We start from the raw sequence: 25,848 nt of genomic DNA on the forward strand, positions 1-25,848 counted from the left end.
ATATGTCATATAAGGTAAGACATCTGGAAACTTCCATAACTAAACTCAAACAGAAGCACAAGTGATTTTGCAAACATCTGCTAACTGTGGCGATTGTGTTCTGTTGTTGTGAATGATAAGATGATACAGACAATCTTTGGATAACCCAGATTATGATGTTTCCTGCTCACATTGTTCATTTATTTGTAACATTTATCTACCACAATTTATTTTGCAGTCAGGAACACATATTTATTCACACAATTATTAGGTGGGTAGGAGAATACCCATAAGATATGAGAGGTACAGAGGAAATCAAATACTAAGGTTGGACCAAAAGCAGCACTGCTGCCTTGTGGCAGGTAGAGGAATTTTCAAATACTAATGGAGCAAGACTCCTACAGAAAAAGACCCAGTCCTCCAGGGTGGGGTTTATATGCAGGGGTAATAACACAGCTGCAGAAAAACTTCAAGGTAACAAATACCTCACATATGTCTCTGGCGAAATGTGGACCTCAAATTATTATGCCATTTAGCTGAAAAATGGACATGAGATGGGAACATAGAATGTACAAAGTACATTTAAAATAGGACCCTTCAGAAGGCTCAGTAAACAAGTAAACCTACTTCAACAGCAGTGACAATACAGGAAACAAAAGTATTGGGCAGGAGTACCCAAGATATGGATAAATAGACAATTTTTAATAGTCTTAAAGAAAATGTCTCTCATGATTTTGAAACAGCCCTCTGCACACACAATGAGTTCCTATGCCAATAATATCTTTGAAGTAACTGATGAAAGATAATGCTATCTTGGATAAAGTTTCAAATCTGTCAACTTGTCACTAATAAACTGTCATGCACTGACTAATAACAAAGATGATGTGATAAAGAATAACCTATGAAAACCTATCAGTTGTATAGAACAAAATAGCAAAACGAATTTTCCTACAACAGTGGACATGATTATTAGCAGCACTACATTCCCTCACGAATGTGTACATAAACAAACATGGAATACAAGTGATAAAAAAAATGGTAATTCAGATTGACCATGTGCACTACATTCCCTCATGAATGTGTACATAAACAAACATGGAATACAAGTGATAAAAAAAATGGTAATTCAGATTGACCATGTATTCATACATAACAGACATAGAAAGGCAATTAGATATGGACAATCTTTCCGAGGAGTAGAAATGAGGTCAGACCACAATCTAGTAACGAGTATTGTGAGAATCAGGTTGAAGGCAGCATGTAAAACAAACATTAAATCTGGAACCATGACCAAATTCGATTTGGAAAATGTAATAGGAACAGATGGCTTCAGTTGCCAGAGAAGGCAGTCTCTTTTTGTTGTGCCTATCTGCGACTCAGCATCTCGCTATATGGTGAGTAGCAACTTTCCTTTTCATAATATTGTTAATAGGAGCAGAAGAAATACTAAGTTGAAGTTTCAAACTGATTTGAGGTTCTAAGTGGCATGAAAGAAAGTCATGAAATGACCAGTAATGAGTGCAGGAATAGAATAAAAGAAATCATCCTTGCAACTACAAGTAATAACCTGCAGAGAGCAAAAAAGGGCAGGAAGAAATAATTTGAAGAATGTGAGGATGGTGAAGACAAGGTTATGAAATTAAATGGCTAGAAAACTTATAAGAATCATGAGATAGAACTTATCAGCAGGTGCAAAAGCAGACTAATAAAATAAATTGTGAGAAAAAGATCCAATACCGTAAACACCAGATTGAATCTATTCCTGAATATCATAAAAAAATATCTGTTCATGACTATCATAAAAATAATAATGTTTGGAAAATATGTGGCACAGTTAACAAAATTAAAAGAAGTTTTAATTACAAATCTAAGATGAAGGATAAGGATGGCGATGTTGTTCTTGTTATTGTTGTCGTTGTAGTCTTCAATCCAGAGACTGGTTTGTTGCAGCTCTCCATGCTACTCTATCCTGTGCAAGCTTCTTCATCTCCCAGGACCTACTGCAACCTACATCCTTCTGAACCTGTTTAGTGTATTCATGTCTTGGTCTCCTCCTACGATTTTTACCCTCCACACTGCCCTTCAATGCTAAATTTGTGATCCCTTGATGCCTCAGAACATGTCCTACAAACCGAACCCTTCTTCTGGTCAAGTTGTGCCACAAACTTCTCTCCTCCCCAATCCTATTCAATACTTCCTCATTAGTTATGTGATCTACTCATCTAATCTTCAGCATTCTTCTGTAGCACCACATTTCGAAAGCATCTATTCTCTTCTTGTCCGAACTATGTATCGTCCATATTTCACTTCCATACATGGCTACACTCCATACAAATACTTTCAGAAACGACTTCCTGACACTTAAATCTATACTCAATGTTAACAAATTTCTCTTCTTCAGAAACGCTTTCCTTGCCATTGCCAGTCTACATTTTATATCCTCTCTACTTTGACCATCATCAGTTATTTTGCTCCCCAAATGTCAAAACTTCTTTACTACTTTAAGTGTCTCATTTCCTAATCTAATTCCCACAGCGTCACCCGATTTAATTCGACTACATTCCATTATCTTTGTTTTGCTTTTGTTGATGTTCATCTTATATCCTCCTTTCAAGACACTGTCCATTGCGTTCAGCTGCTCTTCCAAGTCCTTTGCTGTCTCTGACAGAATTACAGTGTCATCGGCGAACCTGAAAGTTTTTATTTCTTCTCCATGGATTTTAATTCCTACTCTGAATTTTTCTTTTGTTTCCTTTACTGCTTGCTCAATATACAATTGAATAACATTGGAGATAGGCTACAACCCTGTCTCACTCCCATCCCAACCACTGCTACCCTTTCATGCCCCTCAACTATTATATCTGCCATCTGGTTTCTGTACAAATTGTAAATAGCCTTTCGCTCCCTGTATTTTACCCCTACCACCTTTAGAATTTGAAAGAGAGTATTCCAGTCAACATTGTCAAAAGCTTTCTCTAAGTCTACAAATGCTAGAAGCGTAGGTTTGCCTTTCCTTAATCTATTTCGTAAGATAAGTCGTAGGGTCAGTATTGCCTCAAGTGTTCTAACGTTTCTATGGAATCCAAACTGATCATCCCCGAGGTTGGCTTCTACCAGTTTTTCCATTCGTCTGTAAAGTATTCGTGTTAGTATTTTGCAGCTGTGGCTTATTAAACTGATAGTTCAGTAATTTTCACATCTGTCAACACCTGCTTTCTTTGGGATTGGAATTATTATATTCTTCTTGAAGTCTGAGGGTTTTTCGCCTGTCTCATACATCTTGCTCACCAGATGGTAGAGTTTTGTCAGGACCTGCTCTCCCAAGGCCACCAGTAATTGTAATGGAATGTTGTGTATTCCCGGGGCCTTGTTTCGACTCAGGTCTTTCAGTGCTCTTTTAAACTCTGCACCAGTATTGTATCTCCCATTCCATCTTCTCTTCCATTTCCATAATATTGTCCTCAAGTACATCGCCCTTGTATAGGTCATCTATATACCTTCCACCCTTCTGCTTTCCCTTCCTTGCTTAGAACTGGGTTTCCATCTGAGCTCTTGATATTCATACAAGTGGTTCTCTTCTCTCCAAAGGTCTCTTTAATTTTCCTGTAGGCAGTATCTATCTTACCCCTCGTGAGGTAAGCCTCTACATCCTTACATTTGTCCTCTAGCCATCCCTGCTTAGCCATTTTGCACTTCCTATCGATCTCATTTTTGAGACATTTGTATTCTTTTTTGCCTGCTTCATTTGCTGCATTTTTATATTTTCTCCTTTGATCAATTAAATTCAATATTTCTTCTGTTACCCAAGGATTTCTACTAGGCCTCGTCTTTTTACCTACTTGATCCTCTGCTGCCTTCACTACCTTATCCCTCATTGCTCCCCATTCTTCTTCTGCTTTATTTCTTTCCCCCATTCCTTCAATTGTTCTCTTATGCTCTCGCTGAAACTCTGTACAACCTCTGGTTTAGTCAGTTTATCCAGGTCCAATCTCCTTAAATTCCCACCTTTTTGCAGTTTCTTCAGTTTTAATCTGCAGTTCATAACCAATAGATTGTGGTCAGAGTCCACATCTGCCCCAGGAAATGTCTTACAATTTAAAACCTGGTTCCTAAATCTCTGTCTCACCATTATATAATCTATCTGATACCTTCTAGTATCTCCAGGATTCTTCCATGTATACAATCTTATTTTATGATTCTGGAGCCTAGTGTTAGCTATGATTAAGTTATGCTCTGCGCAAAATTCTACCAGATGGCTTCTTCTTTCATTTCTTACCCCCAATTCATATTCACCTACTATGTTTCCTTCTCTTGCTTTCCTACTTTCGAATTCCAGTCACCCATGACTATTAAATTTTCGTCTCCCTTCAGTTACCTGAATAATTTCTTTTATTTTATCATACATTTCATCAATTTCTTCATCTTCTGCAGAACTAGTTGGCATATAAACTTGTACTACTGTAGTAGGCATGGGCTTTGTGTCTATCATGGCCATAATAATGCATTCACTATGCTGTTTGTAGTAGCTTACCTGCACTCCTATTTTTTATTCATTATTAAACCTACTCCTGCATTACCAATATGTGATTTTTTATTTATAACCCTGTATTCACCTGACCAAAAGTCTTGTTCCAGCTGCCAGCGAACTTCTCTAATTACCACTGTATCTAACTTTAACCTATCCATTTCCCTTTTTAAATTTTCTAACCTACCTGCTCGATTAAGGGATCTGACATTCCGCACTCCGATCCATAGAATGCCAGTTTTCTTTCTCCTGATAACAAATTCCTCTTGAGTAGTCCCCGCCCATAGATCCCAGGACACCATCATCATTTAACCATACCGTAAAGCTGCATGCCCTTGGGAAAAATTACAGCTTCAGTTTCCCCTTGCTTTCAGCCGTTCGCAGTACCAGCACAGCAAGGCCGTTTTGGCTATTGTGACAAGGCTAGATCAGTCAATCATCCAGACTGTTTCCCTTGCAACTACTGAAAAGGTTGCTGCCCCTCTTCAGGAACCACACGTTTGTCTGGCCTCTCAACAGATACCCCTCCGTTGTGGTTGCACCTACAATATTACCATCTGTACCGCTGAGGCATGCAAGCCTTCCCACCAATGGCAAGGTCTATGGTTCATGGGGGGAATTTAGAATTATCAACATGACTCTTGCAGGAATAGGTCCACTACTGACAATATATTGCAATCAACACAAAAAGTGAAAAAGTATGGGACTGTAAACAAAAATTATGTAAGTGCTCATCGGTTTTGTTAAAGTTTATGACTCCATACTCTGGCAAAGCCTGTGGAATGTAAACAAGAATACATTACTTGTTCATTGATTTTATGCAAACTAATGTCTCCACACATAGGAAAATCTTGCAGAATGTAACAAAGGACTTTGGATTTCCAATTAAACTTATGTATCGTTGTAAAATGTACATGGTTGATAATACAAGCAGAGTTTTGCTAAATGCAGTAAAATTTGTCCACTTCAAAAACAAAACTGGACTAAGACAGAGAGATGCTCTGTGCACTCTTCTCTTTAATGTGGCTTTGGAGAGAGCTGTGGGGAAACTGAAGGTGGTACCTACCAGGATCCTCCAAAAATAGAATGTTAAGGTTTTAGTGTATGCAAATTATTTAGTGCTCACTTGAAAAAGTGAAATAGAGATTAAGCCGTTATTCAAGGAACTCTTATAAGCAGCATTCGACTTGCCTTAAAAGTAAATGATCACAAAACAAAATATGTGATAGTTCAGACATGTAGGGATTAAAGAGATGGCCAGTCACAAATAATAATTAGCAAACATAAATTTGAACACATTGAACATTTCAAATATCTGATCACAGTGGTAAGCAAACAAAATCAGAGACAAGTATAAGTGAAAACGAGACTGCAAGATGGTAATAGAGCCTACTACTCCATAGAAAAACTTATATGGTCTAAACTACTAACAAGGAAAACTAAACAGACCAGTACTAACCCATGGAGCAGAAACACGGAGTTTAACTAAAAGGGAAGAACACCAATTACAAGTATTTGAAAACAAAGTTTGTCGGAAAATCTTTGGCCCTTACTATGATAACGGATTTGCAAAGCTGAAAAAGAAGACATGGCACAGAAATGCACATGCTATTATGATAAGCAGGAGTAACGAGCATAATAAATTCCAGGAGACTTCAATGGACATGCTATCTGATGAGAATGAAAGAGGTCAAGTGGTTTCAAGAATATTCATGGAGAAGTCATTAGGTAAGAGACTGGGGGGGGGGGGGGGGGCGCACTGAGAGTACATGAGTAAATGAAATTAAAACAGTGTGGAGCAGGATGGCCATAAAAAATTGTCTGGAAGCACATGGTAGAAGCATTTGGAGGCAACATGTGGACGTGAGGCATCAAGTCCCTTAGAAGCGAAGAATAAGAATAATAAGACTTATAGCTAGCAATGCTGAGTGCTGCTTGTGCCACATTTGTCTCTGATAGAGTATAAGATAGTGAAAGGTGGTCCATCTTTTGTGAAAGCCATTTGGCGGCAAGGCAGTATCATTGTAGAATATCAGAATGACTTCAAAGACTGTGTGGCAAGCATGTCATATAGTTCATAATTATTTTGTATTGTACCATATTTGTAGGACTGAGTATCAGATGAAGTATTTTGCAGAGCAAATAGCATCTTAGTTTCTAAAACAAACAAGAGACTAAATATTTCTTGAGAGAAGTCAGCTGAGGCCAAACGTGCAAAAACATTCATCGCTCTTAACTGCTGTTAAAGCAGCATGTCTTGATTCAGTACCAACTTGGTTGTAATTTATATCCGTAGAGAATGTAACAGTCTTTCTATAAATGTGAATTTTTATCTGTAAGTAGAACTGTAAGAATCCACAACTGTGACACAAGAATTAACTATTAAAACCTTGACAACCCAAAATCACAGTTACAGGCCACGTTCATCCACTATGTGTGTTGCATCAACAAGCTGCACGTGACTGTGATTGTATTACAAATGTGCTATCCAAAGGATTACTGCCCCAAAGTGGAGCATGTGGGCACATGGTGAGCAGGTGTGAGGCTCTGCTGCACCTGCCAGTGGCCTCGTGATAGTCTATGTATGAATAGTGTTAATAAATCAATTTTTTTAAAAAAAACTTTATTCTTTGTGTAAAAAAGTCTGGTTGTATGGTGCAAGAAGTGAAAGGCCTGTAAATATTACTTAAAAGATAAAGGAATAAAAGAAAACTAATAATGACACTGAATTCAAACTGAAGGTTAATAGTAAAATTTTTAGATTCACATGTTCCCTGACATGCTTTTGTGCTGTACATACAAAATTGGTAAGAACTGGCAATGTGTGGCTCAGTGGGTAAGTGCCAAACAGCGTATCCAAAGGTATACTTTTCAGTCCTCAGTTGGTATTGAATTTCTTTCTATCAGCTCATGTTTAATCTCTGGCAATGATTTGCTTGTATGAAAAATGCCAAATTTGCATGATGTTTCAGAGAAAGATAATGGCATACCTGCTGCAATAGGACTGACCCACCTCCTCAACCAAGGTTGCTGATGGACATGTGTGTGGTGGCACTCAACTCGGAGGTAGCCGGTACAAATCCTGGTGGTGGAAGAAATTTTCACCATCATTATTTTGCTGGCAAGGGGAGTAGACAGGGTGGTGTACAGTCCCCGATCACCAATCTTTGTGCCAATGTTCCAAACTCGGTCCTGTGGCTCATGGAGCAAGGGCAGCCTCTTGGTGCTATTCAAGCGGAGTAGGCTATGTGTCAGCACTCTAGGGTACAGCCTCTCCATTCTCTCATCATCATACAATACCAACAAGATTTTTTTAAGAGAGAGAGAGAGAGTGAGGAGGGGGGGGGGGGGGGGGCGGAGATGTACTGCCTTAGGTCATCTGTCAAACATACAGGCTCATTTGAAACACAGAAGGTGCACACTATTGCAACATTCTATTGTTCATCAGGGCTTCATCCCAGATTTTGTAGTTTATAATTCTACACTACACTGCTGTCTAAAACAAAACTTGTTTTTCTCATTCTTTCTGGATTGCTAGTCCCTCGTGTATTGAGGTAGAGCTCAGAATATAGCAGCTCTGCTGCTATGCTATCAAAGGTGAATTTTGGGAGATGAATCTCAGTTTCTCAGGAAATCCTTCCTGGTTTTTTCATAGATTCATCTCCTCACTGCTTCTGGGAAGACGTGGTTGTGGCCTTTGTCTTAGTGTATCTTTTTTTCTTGTGTGTCTCCTAGTCTCTTACGCTCAGGCAGGCCTGTAGTTTTTAAGGTCATATTTTTCCTTTATTGCCAGCATCACTTCCTGATGGGCATATGGAATCACAATCCAATTATTCACATGCTGTTGCAATTCAGAGCTGAAGTGTTTGGTATCCTGTCTTTCACCGTCTGGCAGCAAAGTGTATTGTGCTGATGTCTCCCAATCTGTAGTCATCGTGCCATCAGGTTTTTTGAAGGTATACAACACAGTGGTTGATCAAACATTGTTTGTTGGAAGTTTGTGTGGAAAACCCACATACTGGTTACCATTTGATTTTTAACAAATGTCTCCCACTTTTCTACTCTTGTTTGATGTAATAGCCCATCATATTGTTGTTCAGTGGAGATTACCCTTCTTTCTCATTCTGTTTCATATATTTACCTTTAATTCTGTGTAAAACAAAGTTCCCAATTCACTTTACATGGATTGGACATACTCCCTAACTGTATGTTTACATGTATCACCTTCTGCGTCTGTTATTGTGAAGTGTAAAATATTATCATCATTTGTTGCAAGTCCATCACAAACCTTTCAGTTTGCACTACAGGCCATTTAAGGGGCCTAATCATGAAATGTGAAGCCCAAACTCTTGCATTGCATCCTGAAGGCACAGTCCTCTTTCGATAGTTGCTATACTGTCACAATACTGACTTTGCATTAACATACAAATCATATATATGCCTGTTGTGTTGGACCAGTATTTCTGCTTTTTTAACCTTTACATGTGAGGTTGTACCTCCTGGCTGTGCTGAAAATAGTGCTTGAATAACAATAATGGAAATTCCTGTATTGAGTACAACCACTCACTAATAACGCACTGATGCGCGGAGCCCAGAGACACACTATCAGGGAAAACATGTAAGTGCACAGGCACCCAAATGCACATTCCCATGGCCATTTGGGTGTCTGTGTGGTAGTGGAAATAATGAATGGTTATATACAATGTTCCCATGCTATTTCGTATTTCAGTTCTTCGCACTTATTCATTGATTATTTGATGTGTGTTTGTCATTGCTATATTTTTATCTGGCACCTCCATGGATGATGACCTGATCTTGTGATCTCAGTCACTACACTGTATACACATCCATTAATGTCACATACATTCAGGAGATAAACTAAAGAGTCAAGACACACAAAGTGAAGAAAGGGAATAATTTTGTGCAGAGGAAGGGGAGCTTTTCTGATTTAATTTGCTAAACCTACCCATCAGTCTCTCCCAACTTATAATGCCATAGGAGTTTATTCTTTCTTTCCAATAGGATCCTATAGTTGCTCAAACTATTGTTTCGGTTAAGGATAGCTTTAGTTAAAAAAAATTGGGATTGCCAATACATATTTTTAGTGCGAACATATTCCAGACATGTTGTAATGATTTGTCATTAGTGGTCCAGTCCTGTAATCTGACCACATACATAGCAGCATTATAGTCTTCTACAGTGTTAGAATGTAGGTTGACAACATATCCACTGGTGTCAGACAAGTGCTCTGCAGGAGAATAATTTAGTGTCTCAGGTCATTCAGTGTGATGAGACAATGCTGAACTCCTTGAATCATTGCTATACAATGTTTGTGTTTGCGTAGTGCCTTTCTGAAATTTATGGTTGCTGTGTGGTCAAAAAGGTAACATTATTTAGTACACTCGTTCCACAACAAAATCACAATCATAGAAAGAATTCATCGGTCTTCTGCTCACCAGAGATTGAAATTCTTGCATGTAAAGCTTCCTGACACTTTATGGATATTATCAATTCCATTTCTGTGTGTAAAGTTTCACATGGGTGGTGTTTAAAAACACCTAAATAGCAGATATAATTCAGTGCTTATTGGACCTGTAGATTATTCCAGTCTTCAGTTGGGTTGTTTTCCTTTTTTTTCCCCCTCTATTCTCAACAGTTTATCACATTCTTAACTGCAGTTCATTTCACATATGCACTTTCGCTGTGCCAGTTTTTAAACTCAGCAGCTTTCTGCACCTTTACAATCCACCCTTTATGAAAAGGTAATAACCTTAAGTCTCTCCCCTATGCCAAAATATTCATAACTACTGATGTACTGGTGGAATCACTATGCACTATTGTTTTCCATTATGGTTCAGTGTAATATCGTTTAATCCTCAATGTAGAACTCTGACTTGTGTGTGCAAGACTCATTTTACTAGAATGATGCATGTAGAATATGATGTTTGTCTCCATGTGAAAGGCAGATGGATAGCATGGCTACCGGTCACCCATGACAATATGGAGGAAATATTTGTCTGTTTACATGTGTGTGTGTCACCCTCCTAACAAGTGATTTTGTTGTCTTAGTCACTGTTTTGTCTGCAGGTGTACAGTGACTTCAACATACCTGGCTTGTGTGGGTGCTGTTGATGGAAGAGTTTATTCATCAAATCTTATGCTGTCTGAGGCAGCTGATGAAGTTGCTGCTGGGCCTATAGCGCAAATGACGATGCTAACATCTCTTGGAGAATTAAGAGACCTGCGTGCAGTGCCTGGCGTGAGACCAATGTTGTTGGCTGTGGACAAGCTGGGTACTACTGCCGTGATTGCAGTGGGACCTAAAGGTTTATCTGTCCTTGATTACAAACTCACTCAGCCAGTAGAATTTGTTGCAACTGCTGTGGGAGATGATGGCGATGTTTTGCTGCATCTTCTTCCTCAAAGTAGTGAAGTGAGTATAGGTATATTCTTGTCTCACTATGGAGACCACATCTTAAGTACTGGAAATAGTTACGTCAATTTTCTTTTTTTCAAATCTACCTGTGCTAAACTTTGGTGCTGCAATATCTGCTAGACATGTGGCTGTTTTCTTCTCCCTTCCTACTAACTTAGAAAATATTTACATCAATGAGTTCATCAGAAACATTACTTGCCATGAAATGACCGATAATGTTTCTTATCTGAGAAAAAATGTAAAAAAATTAGCTCCTCTTATGTCAACAAGCTTCAGATATATTTAACAGAACTGTAATTTTGAAGTGAGAGAATTTTACCAGGTCTGCTGCAACAACTAAATGAAGAAAAGTCCTCGCATTGATGGACTTGTTCTGTATTGTGTCTTTGTGATTGTACATTCGCTGTCAATCTATCTTAACATACAGTTCCAGAAATGAGAGAACTAAAATAAGCACAGCTTTTTTTCTAATTGTATCACTCTTATGACGCACACGCACGCGCACGCGCGCGCGCACACACACACACACACACACACACACACACACACACACACACACACACACACACACACACACACACACACACACACACACACAAGTGTTGTAGTTTTGAAAGCTCATTGAATGCTGTAGAGATCATCACTGGCGGACTGAAAGTTCATGGTTATGACTGTACAGAATAACATGCAGAATTTATACCCCCAGAAACAAAGTCAAAATTTCACTAAAAACGTCCAGAATTTTTGTAGACATCATCTTCAAATGATCAAATAACTCAGATCCCCAAAAGACCTTTATAACTCAATTTCAAAGAAAATGCCTAATGTTCTGCACTACATGACCTCAGATCACAAGAGCTGACCACAGAATCCCCATGACTTACATGTGTAGCTCCTCTCCCCAGTACCAAGGCATGTAAAAGATCTCTTCTTTAATTTGCTAGCTTCATATTCCCATTTACATAACCCCCCCCCCATGTGGCTCACATTGAGGCTGCACAATATGATTCCCACTCTTATTCACACTTGTTATTCACAGTTTCAATGATTCATACATCACGTAAATGCCGAATTCATTCCTTCACCCACTCAGACAAGAAAACAAATGAAAATAATATTTTTCAGTAAATAGAATAATATTGGTACTCTAACATTGAAAATGTTAGATGAAATTGTCAGTCTTTTCATCAAAATGTTGTGAACTCCATCATTAAAAAAATCATGTATTTAGTCAACATTCTTCACTGGCTCGTAACCATATCATATTAATGTGTCAAGAGGTTATTTCTCAAGGAAAGTCATAAATTCCACTTCTAGATCATTTTTATCATACCAAAAATTAGTTAACATAAAAAGCTGAAATTCATGCTTGACTATTCACTTTACAAAAGGTTATACAAAGTTTCAAAATAATTGGGTTATTAGAACTGTCATTAACAGTTGATAACAATGTGTATAGTATTTGATAGCTGTATCATGCACAAGTATTGTTTGAAGAGCCTGCTTATTCGCACAAAATTGTCACTCTCAGAATGAGAAAGCATTCTCTGAGGTCATGACTCACTGTATATGGCAAATAAGCTGTCAGATTCCCTACAGGCAATGTAGATTGCTACATCTCAACAAATACTGTGCCCAGTTCAGTCGAACACAGTGATTTTCATTGAAAACACCATTGATTGGTTTACTTTCAGTGACTCCATCTGAACGAGCCTCGGAAGGCCCAGCAGTGCTGACCGACTGCCATGTTATCCTCGGCTAATAAGCATAATTGGATGCGGATTATAGGGACATGTGGTGAACAGACTGCTCTGCCAGCTGTTGTCAGTTTTCGTGACCGGAGCTGCTATTTCTCAGTAAGGTAGCTCCTCAGTGGGCCTCACCAGGGCTGAGTCCACCCTGCGTGCTAGGCAGATCTGGACGGTCAGCCATCCAAATGTTAGCCAAGAGCAACAGCACCTATTTTGTTGATATGATAGGAACCGGTCTTACTACAGTGGAAAGGCCATTGGCTTACTTTCAGTGGTTTTTTATTACTAAGCCAGAGTTATTATTTTATTATCTTTAAGTGCACCCTCAAACATTTTCTTAAGCAGTAATTTTTTGGGAGAGTGAGTTTCTGGTGACCATTGCCAAACTGCCACTGAATTGTCTGACAATACTTAGGACAAATAACCAAATAGCTTATGGAAAAAAATCTCCAAAGAAACTATTGACATTAAATTTGTATGTAATTTGTTCAACAAAAATAGCTGGAATCAACTAACAAAGCTTTACAGACTGCTCTGTCCTCCTTGCTTTTCCTCATACTTCTAGAATTTCAAGTTTAATTTTCTAAAGCAGTATGATGCACTTCTCAAAACAAACTGAAAACATTGGCTATAAAGATTTCCAGATGCACTTTAGTATAAAAATATCTCTTAATTTATCACCAAGACAGTCTGTAGCTGTGTTGTAGTGTTCTGGACTTGTTATCGCAAGGTTACTGATTCGATTCTCCACAGAAGCAGTTTTCTTTCCATTTGTTTGTACTCTGTATTTATTATCAAACTGAATTGTTAATGTATTAATGAAAATAACCAATTTTTGAAAATGTAATGTAACTGCATCAATAAAAAAATCTGCTCACCAAGTGGAGGCAGAAGATCACACTTAAAGTTACTGCATATGCAAGCTTTCAGGGTCTGTGGCTCCATCTTCTGGCAGAAAGGTTGAAGAGGAAGGAAGAGGAGTGAAGGAAAGGGACTGGTAAGGTTTAGGAAAAGGGGTAGAGTTTGTAAAAGTCACCCAGAATCCTGAGTAAGGGGAGACTTAGCAGGCGAGATGTGAAGATCCCTCTTTCCTTCTCATAGCAACCAGTAAGCCTCCACTGACCCAGGGTTCTGGGTGTCTTTTATGAACTCTCCCCGTTTTCCTAAATCCCATCAGTTCTTTTCCTTCACCCCTTCTTCCTCTTCAGCCCTTCTCCCCAGAGGAAGAGCTGTTGGCTCTGAAAGCTTGCATATGTAATACCTTTTTTGTGTGTACTCTACTGCTGCGCATTGGTGAGTAGATTTTTTATCCATCCAGTTACACAAAATGTTAATTTTTGATTTCGATGAAACTTTGTTGACTTGTGTGTCCTTAACAAACCCAACTTATCTAACCTGGGAAAGGACACCTACAGTTTTACATGGAATCCAAACCCTGTGTTGTTTCTGGTGACTACTCACATCATTGAGAGATGAAGGGTATGTTAAAACAAAGACTGAAAAATCCATGTTGAGATCAGGGTTTGACACACGACCTCTTGTTTTCCAAGCATGTGCTTCACCAGTACACTACCAGGCCCAACGTGTGTATAGATAGCTAATGAAAACAATCAATTATTGATAAAATTATTTATTTGTATAGATAAAAAATCTACTCACCAAGCATCGGCAGAACACACACATAAAAGATAGTTATAATTGGCAAGCTATTGGAGCCAGGGGAAGGAAGAAGGGCGAAGGAAAAGGACTACAAAGTCTAGGGAAAGGGGTAGATTTTTTACTGAACAGGGTGAGAAGGAAAGAAGTCAGGGGAGACTTACTGTATAGGATGAGAAGCAAAGAGAGAAATCTCCCCTAACCCACGGTTCTGAGTACTTTCCCAAAATCTATCCCTTTTCCTAGACCTCTCCAGTCCTTTTCCTAGACCTCTCCAGTCCTTTTCCTTCACCCTTCTTCCTTCCCCTTCAACCCTTGTGCCTGAAGGAGGACCCACTGGCTCCAAAAGCTTGCCAATCACAGTAGTCTTTTATGTGTGTGTTCTGCTGCAGCTTGGTGAGTAGATTTATTATCCATCCAGTTAAGTAATTTTAGATAGTTTATGAGGTAGTTCGGGGGTCGTAGATTGGCACAACAAAATGACTGTCACAAATTGAGCTTTAAGCCAACAAGGCCTTTGTCGAAAAAAAAAAAAACACACACAAACACACACACACACACACACACACACACACACACACACACACACACGGCCACAGTCTCTTTCAGTTTGGAGCCAGACCATTCATTTAATAATGTCATTCTGGGGTTGTACATCTTCAAGAAAGACTTGTTGGTCAAAAATGTGCTGTGAGAATAATACAGGATGCTCACACACAATCATCTTGTAGACAAGGACTGGAGCATTTTGATTGGTGTTTGAGTCTGTTTATTCCTTTATGAAACCTATTGTAGATAATAAACCACAGTTCAGAAGAAACAATGATGTACACAAAAACAAGGAGAAAAAATAATATTCATTACTCCTCATTTTGGTTGTCTTTAGCACAAAAAGGGGAGCTGCAACCAAAAATTTTTGATCCCTTACCAAATGGTATAAAATGTCTGACAGACAGCAAAACAAGCTCAAATTATACTTGACAGCTCCTCGTATTCCGCATTAGAATTCGATCATTGTAGTATGTAAAAGGCGGTGGCTCAGATGTAGCCATACAGTTTATAGTGAAAATGATCCATGGAATGTGAAACTAATAACTACTTCAGTTACAAAACATACTATTTTTACTACAACACATTTTAGAAATAAATGTTCCACACCAATTGTAAGCTACCATTCAATATATTTCCATATCCTTCAAATACATGGGCAACTCATTCAAGTCTGATATGTTAATGTTTGTGAAGACAAGATCAATCTCATTCTTAACCCGTTGACTGCTGAAGGTGCGCCACCTGCTTGGAGTGCTGCTCAACTTGCCCTGTGCTGAATATTTCTCAGCTGAATATGACTCGCACAGAGCCAGCGTGAATTTTTGGTAACTTTGAGCTGTAATACACTCCTGGAAATTGAAATAAGAACACCGTGAATTCATTGTCCCAGGAAGGGGAAACTTTATTGACACATTCCTGGGGTCAGATACATCACATGATCACACTGACAGAACCACAGGCACATAGACACAGGCAACAGAGCATGCACAATGTCGGCACTAGTACAGTGTACATCCACCTTTCGCAGCAATGCAGGCTGCTATTCTCCCATGGAGACGATTGTAGAGATGCTGGATGTAGTCCTGTGGAACGGCTTGCCATGCCATTTCCACCTGGCGCCTCAGTTGGACCAGCGTTCGTGCTGGACGTGCAGACCGCGTGAGACGATGCTTCATCCAGTCCCAAACATGCTCAATGGGGGACAGATCCGGAGATCTTGCTGGCCAGGGTAGTTGACTTACACCTTCTAGAGCACATTGGGTGGCACAGGATACATGCGGACGTGCATTGTCCTGTTGGAACAGCAAGTTCCCTTGCCGGTCTAGGAATGGTAGAACGATGGGTTCGATGACGGTTTGGATGTACTGTGCACTATTCAGTGTCCCCTCGATGATCACCAGAGGTGTACGGCCAGTGTAGGAGATCGCTCCCCACACCATGATGCCAGGTGTTGGCTCTGTGTGCCTCGGTCGTATGCAGCCCTGATTGTGGCGCTCACCTGCACGGCGCCAAACACGCATACGACCATCATTGGCACCAAGGCAGAAGCGACTCTCATCGCTGAAGACGACACGTCTCCATTCGTCCCTCCATTCACGCCTGTCGCGACACCACTGGAGGCGGGTTGCACGATGTTGGGGCGTGAGCGGAAGACGGCCTAACGGTGTGCGGGACCGTAGCCCAGCTTCATGGAGACGGTTGCGAATGGTCCTCACCGATACCCCAGGAGCAACAGTGTCCCTAATTTGCTGGGAAGTGGCGGTGCGGTCCCCTACGGCACTGCGTAGGATCCTACGGTCTTGGCGTGCATCCGTGTGTCGCTGCGGTCCGGTCCCAGGTCGACGGGCACGTGCACCTTCCGCCGACCACTGGCGACAACATCAATGTACTGTGGAGACCTCACGCCCCACGTGTTGGGCAATTCAGCAGTACATCCACCCGGCCTCCCGCATGCCCACTATACGCCCTCGCTCCAAGTCCGTCAACTGCACATACGGTTCACGTCCACGCTGTCGCGGCATGCTACCAGTGTTAAAGACTGCGATGGAGCTCCGTATGCCACGGCAAACTGGCTGACACTGACGGCGGCGGTGCACAAATGCTGCGCAGCTAGCGCCATTCGACGGCCAACACCGCGGTTCCTAGTGTGTCCACTGTGCCGTGCATGTGATCATTGCTTGTACAGCCCTCTCGCAGTGTCCGGAGCAGGTATGGTGGGTCTGACACACCGGTGTCAATGTGTTCTTTTTTCCATTTCCAGGAGTGTATCTCGGGCAATAGTTCTTGTAAAAAAATAAAATTTGCCCATCTTGTACAACTTTATGTGCTCTCTTAAGAATAATAATTAAAAGAATTTTGCGAGCCATGTTAAGCCAGAAAATTGTAGGTAAAGCAGCCAAAAAGTAGGCACCTGAAAAAATTTTGAAGTTTGGCTTCTTACGTCTCCTGAAGTAATGCTATGACGAACGTGAAACTTGGCATGTAGTAACCTAACAACACAAGGCTCTTAAATATTAAGTTTCATTTCTATAGCACTTTTCAGTACTGAATGAATTAACCATAAATTTGAATTTTTTTTAAAAAAAAACATCAAAATGTGGTATTTTCATTCCGATTTTGCTAATGTGTAGTAGTGTGAATGCATGATGAAAATGAAATTTAAAGTGCAGTAGATTGACTGCACAATGATGAGGAATAAAAATTTGTATTCTTCTACTATTTTCTAATAATCTACAAATTAGTTGAAAAGATGTTGATTTTTATGAAAAGATGAAAGCAGGGTGTATTCGATACTTCTTTTTCAAATACTGTTTTCTGTTAATGCTTCAGTGCCAGTCTCATTCGAACAACAAATTTTAAGCCCCCTACCCTTCCCAGAACAATGAGTTTAATTTTCAATATTGGCTAACGACAGAGGCAAAGTAGCAAGAAAAATCGCACTGAGAAAAAGAGTTTTATCTTTGGAATGTTGTTTCTCGTTGATCAAATGTGTTTAAATCAGTTATGGAAAACATGTTTTGTACAACTATACTGAGTGTGATCTACATTAGTACTACTAAGGATAAAAGAATATAACTGTCCATGTTACGTGTTAATAATTTTAATGTATCATACGCAGTATGTATGGGCTTTGTTATACTGGCGCAATGTCCTCAGCGTAATTACATTTGCCGCAGTACAGATATTGCATCATCTCTGTCACCAAGTCCATTCATTTCCCAGTAAACTGCTGCATATGAAGAAGTCAGGCTTCGTTTGAATAATTTTACACCTGCTCTCTTGAGCCACGTCAATGTTCCTTTGGTTTCTTTAGAACATTGTCCAGTATTACATTGTGGATTCTATTAGTCACATATTTGTGAAGAAACTCTGTAATATAATATCTTTGCTGTTACCTGACTATGTCGTACATTGTTGCAATGCATTTCATAAATGTGGGCAAATGGAAGTAATGTGTTCCCTTTCAACTAATATATGCAAGGAGAAAAAACATGAAAAAATCTGTCAGTATATCGTATGACTGGTGTTTTCTAAGCCCATGCTAGTTCTTGTAGAAATACTTCTTTACCTCCAAAATAGTGTTCAAGCATACAGTATGCTCTAAGATCCAGCAGCAGACAGATGTCACCAGTCTTCTGACTGAATTGCTGCAGCCAAACGCAACTTATTGTGTGACCTCTTCATTTTGCAAGGGAACAGCCCAATCTGACATATCAAAATGTGCCCTGAAATTTTTTATACGGAAAGAAAACACTGAAAGAAACACTGTGTCAGAATTTTAGCTGCTAAGACATACTGTAAGTTTTTTTTAATATAGAAAATCGCGAAATTTGTAGCTCGTTAGTCAGCTAGAGAAATGTACACCCCTACAATAGCTGTAGGAGACAGCGCACATACAGTATGAAAGATGTGTTGCCTTGATTGATGGCTTGTCTTTAAATTGGTAGCATGGTACAATGTGATCATAATGTATAAAGCAAATTTCAATTTTCGGTTATTCATTCTAATTTGCAACTCATGTAATATCCATAGGCGTTAGCAGTTGCCTCTGCAATATTGCCAATGTTAACAGTGGAGGTAAAACAATTAATTTTCTTTGTTTTCGTCATATATGCTTGCTAATAGCATCTACCTGTTTAATGTCTTCGGCCTTGCAAAGATGAAATATGAAAAACGCCATAAGCAGTAGAAATCACCTACTTTTCCTAAAGGCCTACATATGTGTTCATTCAAATAATGGTAATTTTGTTAGAAATCGTGGAACCTTTAGGAGAAACAGAAAATGACGCTTGACAATTTCGGGAATTGTGGTTTGAATGATATGTGTTGTGCTAAGTCCAGAACAAAAATACAATATCTTCCTAGCCCAAAGAAAACATTGCAGTGATGCTGTAAATACTGTAAATTTTGGGTTAAACAAGGAAGGAGAAAACACTTAATGTTAAGCAATGTGCAAAGCCAGTTTTGTTTTTTAATGTGAGTTTTATAAATGGAAGAAAGATTTATTTGAACTATGAATTATATAAAACTTGCAAAAGTGTGAAAGAAAAATAATTCTAAAGATTTAGAACTGCTCCTGAGAGTCAGTGCACCGTTACCAAGGGAGATATATGAGACTGGCCCCTATGAATTGCAGATGAGATGAACATTCCTGATTTCAATGCTTCTTTAACCTAGTTAAACAGGAAAAGGAAGTCACAGAATGAAGAAGTGTACTCCAAGTAGATGTGTGTTGGAGATATCATTAGAAGGTAGTAATACATAGAAATTTGTAGCTGTTTGTTATACCCAAAAATGCTGCATGTAAATCCAGTGTGTCAGATTTCATGCAAACCTCACTTTACAATTTCAAGTGAAAATGACAGAATTGCTTTGCAGTCGATGAATGCCACGAAACATTCTTGGACAATAGTTCCATTGATAAATATTGGTAGATTATTGTTTTTAGAGCTTTACTTTTGTCTAAAAGAACCTCAAAGTGAATGAGGACCAAACATTTACCAGCTGTTTAGTTGTGGAAATCTTGTAATCAACATAGCAAAATGTGAAAATAAAAATTTCAATTTAAAGATTAAAAATAGTCTTGATCGCAACTTATTTAATTTTATTGGAGTACCGGTTTCGATTGTATTTAATCATCATCTTCAGACTTTGAAAAAACATATTACCAGATAGAGGGATTCATTTGGCCAGTAGCCTAAGAGACATCAAGGAGGAAATTTGCAAAATTAAGTGGAGCTGTTTGGAAATTGTCTCAAAGCAGTTGGACAGCAGCCATGAATGACTGGTACCTAAGATATGGGAAGCAAAGAAAAAGCTACCCAATGACATCCTATCAAATACCCTAAGGTAGGCAGTGAGATTGCAAATGTAGAAGACAAATGATGGTAGAGAGAAATGGTGAAGGATCACAAGTTGTTGTTACTAACAGTACAATGGTTACAAAAAGGCAAATAAACAATACTGACTTCATTGCAGAGCTTTTGGACAATATTGTTCTTCAAAGAGAAAAACAAAAAAATAGTTCACTCCGAAGTAAAGTGTTGTCTGAAAGTCCAGCTTTGATTTTAAAACTTCTTGATGTTCCTGCTGACCCTTCAACACAGCTACACTGTAGTGGTTGCATGTGCCCCTACCATTATTTCTATTCCAACCAGGGCTTTCCAACATCATACAAATGTCAAAGAAAGCATAACAGTTAATAAAAACTATATGTTAGTTTGCTCATTGTATCAACTTTTGCAAATATATGTCCATGAACCTTGGAAGTACCTGAAATTATTGAAGAATTGTAGTTGCATGTAATCAAGATTTCACAGCAAAATGAAATAACTTGGTGATGTGATATGGCAGACAACTCTCAAAATATTTCCTTTGTGCGTGCAGAAAAGTCCACGCAAATTGGTTGACAACTACTGAAAATACTTCCATACCATCTGTACTAAGAAAAGAAATTACACTTCATAAGAAATATCCTTTTGATAGTATCCCTTTTTTTTTTAATCAAGCATTAATAATAGTCGATCCTCTAATTTCTTGAACGATGTGTGTTCATGAATGGCTACAGAGGGCAAGAAGTCCCAAATTAATATTCCACACTGGTATGGGCTGTCAGTAGATCTAAAGCAATTCATTCTGGTGCAGCTTATACAAATCATTGTTTTGTCTTCAGTCATGAAATCTTAATGAAGTTATGGGATATTCTTCATTTTTGTTGAGTGTGCATGTCCTTTACAAAAATAAATGTAGTGTGGCTTCCAGCAAAGCTCTATAATTATTTTGTTCATTATTGTTAGATAACTCCACAGCTGTTTTTGTAAATTATACTGTAGGAAATGCTGCAACTAGCCACAAGTTTTTTTTAGAAATGATGTTATTGTACTGTCACTAGTTTTGGATCTGAGCCCATGCTTACGCAGTAGTGTTGGTTTCTTGAAAAGTTCTATATTTGTGTCTTAAAATATAAGTGTTTTTTGATTACATAGATAACAAAAGGTTTTACATTGTATATAAGCTCAGTATGTTGTACTTACTTTAAGGAAAGCTCTTCTTTGCATATACAAAGAGAGAGGTTTGTTTCCCTTATTATACGTAACAGAGAGATTTTCATGAAGTACTATGTATAGAGCTTACATGCAATGTAAAACCTTTTGTAAACTATGTAACTGACAAAACTTTGTTATAGTTTAGGACACAAATGTTCAGCTTATCAAGAAATAAATGCTACTGTCTGATAATGGACTCAGCCCCAAAACTAGTAATGGTACAATAAAACCATTTCAAAAAGCTTGTGGCTGGTTGCAGTAGTTCCTACAGTGTAAAGCTCTATAAAATTTATTTTGAGAGCCCTGCTTCAAATAGCTTTAAATATCAACTTTGTTTTGAAAAATTTTGTACATATGCAAACTTGTTTGCTAGCTATGCCTTTTGAAAAGAGAAGTAGATAGTTGGCATTTACCATGATATTTAAACTCAACAGTGTATGCCATTGATGTTTTAGATTATTCCATTAATAGTTCCCTCTTGTTATGTATAGTGATGAATCAGCTCATGACCATGCCTTTTTATTTTGGTTCAAATACGTGTTGTACACTGACATAGTGTGCTTTCTGTACAGCCTCATTATAATTTTGTTAGCAGTCTTGTGTTGCAGAGACAAGTGTCATTACCATCTTTGATATGAAGATAATGATCTGTTTCAGATTTTGGCAGTAACTGCATTGAATATTGATAATGGAAAGCAAGTGGCAGACTTAACGTCCCAGTTAAAATATCCAGTTGGAGTTGGTAAACCTGCAATGGTTCAAGCTGCATGTGCTCCTCGAAGAGAGAGAGGAGTTGGATGCCGCTTTCTGATTCAGACAGAAGACAATGCAGTCATTCTTCTCCACCATCCTGGTAAATTATATATCTGTTTAATTTTAATGTGTGCATTTCTTAATAGCATAATTACAGGGGAAGCTGTAAGGCAGTGGAAGTTAACATTATTTTTACTGTGTTTGTAAGGTGTTGGTAGTCCAGTCAGTAAGAATAAGATGACCATTCCAAAGGTTTAGTCTTCAATCCCCATTCACTCTCAAGATTTTTTCTGTTGGTTACTGCTGCTGCCACCTCCGGCATTGATTTACGTGCGTAAAAAATGCTAAGTTCCACCACAGTTTGGAGTTCACGTTAAACTATTGGCTCCCCTGTTACTGCCTGGATAAGTCAGTTCAAAGTCAGAAGGCAGCAAGGACATATATTTACCAATATAACCATACATATCAAAGAATTGCATTTTTCAAAGTTTAGGGGCAACTTCATCATTTTTATATAAAGAAAAAGAACTCCTGTTAAAAAACTGCATTTTCATTTATTATTCTGATCAGTTCATTAGGAGGGATGCATTATTACTAGAGCTATGTGAATCGGCAAATAAATGTTGAAAATATAGCACTTTGAAATTTGGATTTGGGATTATATTTTTTTATGTCTTTATGCATTATATAAATACAAAATTCTTACCTTAAAAATGGATTTTTTTTCACTATCCAGTTTTCTTTCAAAAAAAATAGAGAAAATTGATTATCTCTCTAATGCAACACCACAGCATTAGTTCTCATTCAAATTAACATATATTATAGGCCTATATACAAATTTTTATGTATTCAATGCAATCATTGAAGTTGTTTCCAAAGTGTCTGGCTTTATTGACCACCTCCTGTCATGTATAACTAAATTGTACATTGAGATGTAGCTCTCTGTCTCCATACTTCTGGCAGGTTTACTAATTCCAGATAATGCAGCTCTTCCAAATTCATCATGTTTAAGCTTTTCACAGAGTAGAGGTTGCACTGTATTAGGCCTCTAATCATGTTTCAGACAGTGTGTTGATGAATTGATGAATATGCTCAAAAATGGTTCAAATGGCTCTGAGCACTATGGGACTTAACAGCTGTGGTCATCAGTCCCCTAGAACTTAGAACTACTTAAACAGAACTAACCTAAGGACATCACACACATCCATGCCCGAGGCAGGATTCGAACCTGCGACCATAGCAGTCGTATGGTTCCGGACTGCGTGCCTAGAACCGCGAGACCACCACGGCCGGCGATGAATATGCTTTAAAAAATGTCAGATGTAATGTTTTCAACTGTCGGAGTTTTTTCTGCTGTATTAACAACAGCAGAATCATTCAAATATAGCTTTGCACCACAAACTACAGTATTGAAGAGCTTGCCACCAATGTTCTTTTAAAAAATATTAGCTTTGTGTGGTATAGTGTCTTTACATAGCTTTTGTAAACTTTTCATAGCAGCAAATTTGAGACAATTTTTTGCAGATGCTTTCTGTGCCTCGATTTGGAGTGTGTCAAAATAATTAATAGTGATTGTTGAAAAACAACATTCAGAATTTCTTTTCAGTAATAATGTGTTACTTCCAGTCTCTTCCCACAACAAATGTGCAAATAGGTAAATCATGCCTTCTAGTGTTGTAATTAAACTGACAATGCTAGAACATGTCACTTGCAAATTTGCATTGTAGAAAGACTAATTCTGACAGCTTCATTTTTTAAATGATCAAGAATGAACTCAATGGTAGCATTTTTGTTTTCCAATTATCTGAAAAATTCAGTGATTACCGATAAGTATGTGTCAAAGTACTGCACTGCATGGGACTGAGAATTCCATCTTATGATTATTGGACCTGGAAAATATTTTGTTGACGGGTGAGGAAATTTCTATTGAAGAAAGTGAATGTATGCACTTTTCATTGTGCAGAAATGTCATTTCCACCTTACTATCAATAAAATTTAGCTCCTTTAGATCTTTCACGAGGATGTCACCTACTTAATTCATTTTGTGTGCCCAACATTTGAAATGTATTCAATGGTTGCCAGTCAGTTTTTTAAGTGCTTCAGAACTTAGTACAGTGTTTGATACTGAAACCAAAACATTTTCATTTTTAATGCTGTAGTCTTTTAGGGTGTTTACTATGGCCTGGGTACAAGTAATTCTGTTAGCAACTTCTAAAAAAAGTTACAGCTTTTTATTCTGTAACACCAGTAGTCCAAAAAAACAGCAAATACACACCTTCCATTTTTGTCACAAGTTTTGTCAGCAGTAATGACAATAGGAACATCTTTCAGAGCATCTTTGATTTCTTCTTGCATTTTGTCATTGCACTGACTGACACATTCTCATCAAGTCTACCAGAACCGAATGTACAACAAACACCGAGTACATATTATTTAAAAAGAAAAAAAAAAGATGTAACTTAAACATTATCTAGTTCTGTCAATAGAATGTTTGCCTGTAAACACATTTCAATTTTGTTGTGGTGCTTAGATCCATCCTCAGTTTTGGTTTTTAGGCATTGCCTAGCATCTCACCCATAGCAGCCAGCCTTTCAAATGAAGCTCCTGCAGCAACTTTGTCTTGTGACTAGCACTTTTAACATTTATATCTAAATTGTCCTGCTCCTTCTAGTTGAGTTTCACATTACGAAAGCTACATGTAAAAGAATTTTTATCATGAAAGTAAAAACCGTCTTCTTTTGTGCAGGGATTGAATTGCTCCTGCAAACTGAAATTAAAACATGACATACTATACCCAAGTAGTGTTAAGGTAATATTTTATACACTTTCAAAACATTTTGCGTTTATAGCGTATGGAAATTTCATGTAGCTCTAGCTATTACCAGCACAGGAGCACCATGAATGAGAATGATGATTAAATGGAACAGCTGGTTAAATATCTATACATTGGCTGCTAGGCCAATGCAGTCTGATGAATTTTTGGCACATTTGACTTTCATCTCTTTTAATATATAAAGTTTGTAAAAAAAGGCGGGGGTCACATCTTGACTCTGATTTCTTGTTGAAGTGTAACACATTTAAAATATCTTAAAGTGGAACACCACATATATATCTCATCATTTCTATGAAATCGTGCCTTGATTTCTATTGAAATTTGTTAAAGGACAAGAAATAACATAGCCTGGATTGAGAAATATTGACATTAAGATTTTAATTCATCTCTTGTGTGGAAAATAAAATTATGTTTTGTATTTAAATGCGTGCAAAATTCTGCCTAGTGTGCAAGCAACTGTTAGGGTTGATTTTTGTATGAGCCAGTACCAAGCTAGGTGACACAGTAGTTAAGGCAATAGATTTGCTTTGAGAAGAAGTAGGATTAAATCCCCATTCAGCCAACAACTTCTAGAATTTGCATTGCTTCCTTAAATGGATAAAGGCAAATTCACTGATTCTGCCCCATCCTTGCACTGTATGGGCTTGCAGTCTGTCTTTAGTCACCTCATTGCTGATGAGATATTAATCTTAATCTCATTCTGTCATGATTCAGTGGTCAGTCAGAATATAAGACATGTGAAGTAAAAGAACAATAAAGTTTATTGTTTTATGATACTGATATTGCTCCAGTGAAAGACTACTAGTGAAATATGAAGA

General features: G+C 38.2%; 1 protein-coding gene across 2 annotated transcripts in view; it reads left to right on the forward strand.

The window, feature by feature from the left end:
- The window catches only part of LOC126267760 (ER membrane protein complex subunit 1), a 124,252-nt gene that overhangs the window by 45,483 nt on the left and 52,921 nt on the right, over positions 1-25,848 (forward strand). For both annotated transcript variants that reach the window (XM_049973067.1, XM_049973074.1), the window contains exons 5-6: positions 10,592-10,937; positions 22,102-22,297. In XM_049973067.1, the coding sequence (XP_049829024.1) occupies positions 10,592-10,937; positions 22,102-22,297 (542 nt within the window). The remainder of the gene's footprint in view (positions 1-10,591; positions 10,938-22,101; positions 22,298-25,848) is intronic.

The sequence above is a fragment of the Schistocerca gregaria genome, chromosome 1 (assembly GCF_023897955.1).
Source record: "Schistocerca gregaria isolate iqSchGreg1 chromosome 1, iqSchGreg1.2, whole genome shotgun sequence".
Classification (NCBI taxonomy): Eukaryota; Metazoa; Arthropoda; class Insecta; order Orthoptera; family Acrididae; genus Schistocerca; species Schistocerca gregaria.